Here is a 6,526-nt window from a genome sequence, read left to right on the forward strand (position 1 = left end):
AAATTGGGAGTCAAATTAAATTCAACTTCCTTCCGAAGAAAATGGTAACCAGTCAAAAAGAGACAAGTTAAGATGTGAATTAAAATACAAGTTAAAATGTTATTAATTTTCCATTTTTTGGCTCTTAAGAAATTTCCAAAATCGTTTTTGGGCAACTTATTTTAAATTAGACGCCATAGAGAGAGAAAAAAACATATTATTTATACAAGTTGTGGCCTCATGGGATTAGGACAGGTTGCAGGGGGAGCAGAGGAGCAGACTCCCACAAAAGCAGCAGAGCACAACACCTCACCTCACCTCACTCCTTCCCCACCCAGACAGACTCCTCCCTCCTTTCCCCAACCTCTCCCTCCAAAAATCTGTCCCGCCACAACCGCGAGATCGGATCCGGGCACAAGCACCGCGTTTCACCGTCGCAGATTTCGCTCCACTGAGCTCGCCTCTCTTCTTCCGGCGGTTTCTCTTCGCCACTTGATCCCACAGGTTTGATCCTTCAGGCGCGCAGACACTCTCCAGCTCGCCGTTTTTGTTTTGCTTGCAAAATCCGTCTCTTTTCAATCGATTCATGTCTGGGCGGTCCTTGTTCTTGCTCACAAGATCCGGGGGTCATCGGAGCGCCATCCTCTGATCCAGTCGAGCCCGGCAATCTCTTCGTCGTCGTCTTCCCGCCGCGAAGATCCGAGCTTTTTTTTTCCTCTTATTTCTCGCCGGAGATGGCGTCGCCGTACACCTCACCGTACGCGCTGTCCTTCCTTCTGCTGCTCCTCTCCGTCCCGGCGGTGTTCTTCCTCGCGCCACGCCTGCTGCTGCCCAAGACGCTCCCGGCCATCCCGGACGCCGACGAGACGGAGGACCTGGCGCTCTTCCGCCGCGCCGTCCTCCTCTCCGCCGCGCCCGCCCCGCCCGCCCCCGCCACGTCCGGCTCCCTCTTCGGCCGCCGCGCGCACCAGGCGCAGCCCCCCAAGGTGGCCTTCCTCTTCCTCACCAACTCCGACCTCGTCTTCGCGCCGCTCTGGGAGAAGTTCTTCGCGGGGCACCACGGCCTGCTCAACCTCTACGTCCACGCCGACCCCTCCGCGGTGCTCTCCATCCCGCCCACGCCCTCCTTCCGCGGCCGCATCATCCGGGGCAACAAGGCCACCGCGCGCGCCTCCGCCACGCTCATCTCCGCCGCGCGCCGCCTCCTCGCCACCGCGCTCCTCGACGACCCGGCCAACCAGTTCTTCGCGCTGCTCTCCCAGTCCTGCGTCCCGCTCCACCCCTTCCCCACCCTCTACCGCGCGCTCGTCACCGACAACAATGCCGGCACCGGCCGCCACCGCCACCGCAGCTTCATCGAGATCCTCGACAGCGAGGACACGCTGCCCGCCCGCTACGTCGCCCGCGGCGACGACGCCATGCTCCCAGAGGTGCCCTTCGACCGATTCCGCGTCGGCTCCCAGTTCTTCGTGCTCGCCAAGAGACATGCCGTCATGGTGGTCAGGGACAGGAGGCTCTGGAACAAGTTCAAGGCGCCGTGCCTGGTCAAGTCCAGGGACTCATGCTACCCCGAGGAGCACTACTTCCCGACGCTGCTGGATATGCAGGACCCTGACGGCTGCACCAAGTACACGCTCACCAGGGTCAACTGGACCGACGCCGTCGGCGGACACCCGCACACCTACCAGCCGGAGGAGGTGTCCGGGGACCTCATCAGAGACCTCAGGAAGTCCAATGGCACCTACTCGCACATGTTTGCGCGCAAATTTGCGCCCGAAACCCTTGGGCCGCTCATGGAGATCGCCGATTCCATCATCCTGCGTGGCTAGGCGCCGGATTGTGTGTTCCTAGAGATGAACAGAACAAGGTAATCCCTTTGGTGACTTATTTTTTTTGTTCTGTTAGAAATTTCAATTGTGCCAAGTTTCATTAGTTTTCTAGACATTTCAATTGTACCAAGTCTTATTAGATTGCATCACCCATCACACTTCACAAAGAGCAGGGGTAGTAATTTAATTCTGTCTAGTAGCCAATTTATACTATTACAGAATGTATAATTCAACACAAGTGTGCTTACATTTCTGTTTAGATAGTACTGGGTCTCTGAAAAAAAGAAGATAATATTGGAAAGCACCCTGACTATTTTATCACCGCACCCTCAATAGAACGTACTTATCTTACTTGATTGTATCTGCAAACTTGTCAAAGAAGAAAGCATTTGCATATCATCTATCACTCTGAGCTATCATGCACACTAATAAAAAAATTCTGCTATATCTTGGTCAAAGTGCTGGTGACGGTTCAGTGGGTGCAAATGATCTAACAGCAATTCTCTATTTCCCTTGCAGGTTTGTGATGTGATGAACAAGCGTAAGCTGCTCCATTCATCCCCCCTTGCAGTTTCTTCAGAGTGCAGCAACCAACCAGCACCAACCCAACTTTTCCTTGTTCCACCAGTGGCTGTTGTTGGCAAAGCGATTTGTTGCTGCTCATACTCAGTGAGTGATGTGGTGGTGTTGGTGGCGAAGGGCCCCGACCGCCTCTTATGTGAGTATTGTTGTTGTGTTTCTTGGTTTTCTTCCTTCCAAGTTCCAACTTGAGAAGCTGTTAGTGCGTAGTGGGTTGTAGTTAGCACGAACGATCATCCTATGTATTAGAATGGAGCCAACCTGCCAATACATGTAGTGATGGTTTGTAGTATGTGTTATCTATTTGCCAAATGTCAATATCACCCTTTTTTCCTGATTGTATCATCTGTGTCATGGCGCCAATATCTTCTTGGCTTTGAACTGAACTCTTATGTATTCAGGCTTTAGGTGGCAGCCGCACCTGCCTTTGCATACACTGAATTAATTCTGAATAGCGTGAGTGCAATTGAACACTGAAATGCAAACAGATTCAGGCAGAATCAACCCACACCACATTCAAAATTATTGGACTTTCAATATTGAGATTGTTGATTAGTCAGTGTTAGAAAGTGGCCGCTCACCTGTTGTATGTAGATTCAGGCCAGGAAAGATGATCCTTGACGAACCTTTTCCCATGTTTTGCTCCCCTTGTTCCCTCCCTTTCCTCTTTGTTTTCCTGTACTTTTGGTTGCTTCGTGGTGGCGAGGTTGGTGCATGGAAAGAGACGCTATGCCTGACGCTCCATGCTATCTATCTTATGCTAAGTGGGCTCACTCAGCAACCATAAAGTCAGCAACGTTGTTGTCCTTGGGAGAGGATTTTGTGCATTAATCCATGAAAGCAGCCTGACAATGATGTCAAGGAGGTTTTGTACTCGTATCTGTTATGAACTAAACCGTACAAGTGCATGCTGCTTGAGTAAGGTGGTTGTCACTGGTGATGCAGCAATATGATGTTAACATTCCAACTGTAACCCTGACCATGGTGCCGATCTTAAGACCACGTTCGGAACCGGCAGAGTTTTTGCTCTGTAGTTCCTGCCGTAAACGGAACAATTCATGAGTTCCGGAAAGCCCACTGTATTGTGGATTTGTGATGATGTATCTGAAGTACCTAGCAGAAACAATTGACACAGATGTGTTGCTGCTTCCTGAACCCTGATTAGCCTGTTTCCACTGGTGATTATTGGGTTGGCAATGGGTGGTTGAGACGATGTTTCACAGCTGAGCTCTCCAAAATAAATGTGGTGGGCGGGAGCAGTGGAAATTCGTCGACAGTTTGTTGAAGTTCCACACTGAGGACAGTACAAGATATGTGGTTGGTTGGTGTACTGGTGTTCTCAGTAAAGCTGAGCTGACGCATTTTAGTGTTCTTGCTTAATGAGCTACTATCATCAGTTGACTCACAAGTCACAACGAAGGAAAGGCCATGGAATTTAAGATGTAAGATTGTGGAAAGGAAGTGGGTCTATCTCAACTGGTTGGGGCAACGGATGTACAAACTTACCAACTAAGGGCATCTCCAGCTGCGCGACGCAAACGGACGACCGTTTTCGTCCGCGTGACCGGAAATGCGTCTAGGGCCTATTCCAGCGGGGCGACGCAAAGTGACCGGGCCGTCCGCGGAGACGCAAACCTGGCCCAAATATGCGCCAGCGATGCGTCTCTGCGGACGTCCGGAAACGTCCGCTCGTGTCCGGCGGACGTTTCGGCTGGCCCGCCTGGCAGCGACCCTGCGTCGATGCGTCTTCTCAAACGGCGACAGCCGATCGCAAAGTCGTTGTCGCCGCATCGCTCGCACACTGCGCCACTTTAATGGCGACGATGCCTCGGCTGTCGAGCGGCCGCCCACCTCCGCCAACCAGGTTAATGGCGACGCCACGCGTCCCGCGGCCACCGCATGCCGCCGGCCTATATAAAGGGGGCGCGCGTTCTTCTTCCTCATCCACTCCTCCAAAGAAACCCTAGCTAGCCGCCACAAAGCTCGACCGTAGCGCCGCCTAGGTGTTCCTGCGACGCAGCCAAGCCCGCGAGGAAGTACATGGCCGGTCCTGGTGGCCGGCGAGGCGGTCGAGGCCGCGGCCCTGGGCGCCCCCGTGGCCGGGGCAGGGGCCGCCGTGGTGGAGCAGCTACGGCCCCACGCTCGCCGTCGCTGCGCCCTCCTCGTCCTCGCAGAGGAGCGCCGCTTCGAGTTCCTCCTCCGCATCGACGACGACCCACTCGCCATCAAGCGGCTACGGACAAGTTCACCGAGTTCGTCGACGGCGTCGAGCCGGCGCACTTGCAGCTACGGGAGGCCAGCTGCAACTTCTGCCGCTGGACCGTGGAGGTCCTGTTCGACGGGCAGGGCAAGATGTACCTGCACACGGGGTGGGACAAGTTCGCCCGTGACCTCGACCTCGAGCCCGGCTGCCAGCTCACCTTCCTCTACGAGGGGGACGGCGAGATGATCGTCAAGGTGTTCGACGACACAGCCTGCCGCAAGCACTACCACACCGACGACTCCGGCTCCGACACCGATAGTTAGAACGTTGAGTGTTCTTTCTTTGCAGCGAATCTGGCTACGGGCCAGACGAAGCCAGTAGTCGAGGTTTCTGGATGTTCGCTTCATCGGTAGAACCAACAAGGGCACCATCTCCTCCCGCTGGATTTTCCAGTTTGGGTGACCGGGTGCCCTTGAATGTTCTTTCTTGGCAGCGAACATACGGAAATCAACACAACTGGCTTCTATTTTTTTAAATTTTATATTTGTATCAACCATGTTTCAAACTATGTGTTAGTTTGTGTAAACCATGTGCCTAACTATGTGTTAGTTTGTGTAAAATCATGTTTTAATATGTTATATTTGAAACTATGTTTAAATGGAGAAGAGGGAAGAAAGGAAAAAAAAATTTAAATGCGTCACCCCGCTGGAGCAGACCCCAGACGCAAACGGACGCGCGGACAAAAACAGTCATTTTTGCGTCCGCAGCGCGACGCAAACGGACGCTCGCGGACATTAAAATGCGTCGCGCCGCTGGAGATGCCCTAAGTTTAGATTCTCACGGACGATCTTGAGGACTAGCCTTTAATCTTCACCAAGAATAAAAATCTAGTACTCATGCTTAATGATTATGTGGCCGAAAGTGAAATTATTCCTATTTTTAAACGGATGATCAGCAGGAATACATAATTACTAAGAGCCTCTCCAGTCGCATCCCCCAACTGGGATTTGGGCGCGCCGGACAAAAAAAAAACGTTTCAAGCCGCGTTCTCTAAAGCCGTTTTTTGTCCGGCGTGCTCCGATACGATGTTCGGCGCCCCGAGGCCGTTCCCGCCCCACAGGGGACGCACCGGGGACGCCAGACACACCGAAAAGCGAGGCGGGGAGTGGCAGGGCCGACCCGTCAGCGGCACATTGAACTTTAACCTAACCGTCGCCTACCTCGCGACGGAAGTTATTGGCGCGCAGCGACGGTGCAGTTCCCGCAGAAGCGCAGCGAAGCGTCTCGGCGCCTAGCTTTGCGTGCCGGCGTTAATGAGCACCACCGCTCCCCCGCCTCTCCCCGGCCTATAAAAAGGGCCGCCTCTCATCGTCCCTCTCACACACAAACCCTAGCGCCTCTCTCCCCAACCCTAGACGCCACCATCTCAAGAGTCGATGCCATGGCTGGTAGAGGCACAGGCCGAGCTCGCGGCCGTGGTCGTGGTCGTGGCCGCGGCAGAGCTACACGCTCGCCGTCGCCTGCGACGCCGGCGTCATTCTCATCGTCGAATATGCAGGACGAGGAGATGGTTGTGTTGTTCGAGTTCATTGTCGCCCTCAAGGGCGACCCGCATGGCATCCAGAGGCTGCCAGACTCCTTCGCCGACTATGTCACCGGCGACGAGCGCCCACGCTCGCTGCATCTGCGGGAGGATGGCTGCGGCTGCTGCCGGTGGTTCGTCGACGTGATCTATGACGCGCGCGGCAAGATGTATCTCCACATCGGATGGGAGAAGTTCGCGCGCTACCACCGCCTCGAAGCCAGCTTCGTCCTCCTGTTCTCCTACTTTGGTGAGGGCGACATGAGCGTCAAGGTATTTGAGAAGATGCGTTGCCGCCGGAACTACCACGATGACAGCACCGACGAGAACGACGACTGAAGAGTGTTGTTTCTT

At 54.1% G+C, this 6,526-nt stretch overlaps 1 protein-coding gene across 1 annotated transcript; it reads left to right on the plus strand.

Annotated features, from left to right (window-relative positions):
* The first annotated feature begins 232 nt into the window (after window positions 1–232).
* LOC127320857 (glycosyltransferase BC10) lies at window positions 233–2,729 on the plus strand. The gene is made up of 2 exons (XM_051349940.1): window positions 233–1,846; window positions 2,328–2,729. The coding sequence occupies exon 1, from the start codon at window positions 714–716 to the stop codon at window positions 1,806–1,808; it is 1,095 nt and encodes a 364-aa protein (XP_051205900.1). The 5' UTR covers window positions 233–713; the 3' UTR covers window positions 1,809–1,846; window positions 2,328–2,729.
* Window positions 2,730–6,526: the final 3,797 nt, after the last annotated feature.

Source organism: Lolium perenne, chromosome 5 (assembly GCF_019359855.2).
Source record: "Lolium perenne isolate Kyuss_39 chromosome 5, Kyuss_2.0, whole genome shotgun sequence".
Lineage (NCBI taxonomy): Eukaryota > Viridiplantae > Streptophyta > Magnoliopsida > Poales > Poaceae > Lolium > Lolium perenne.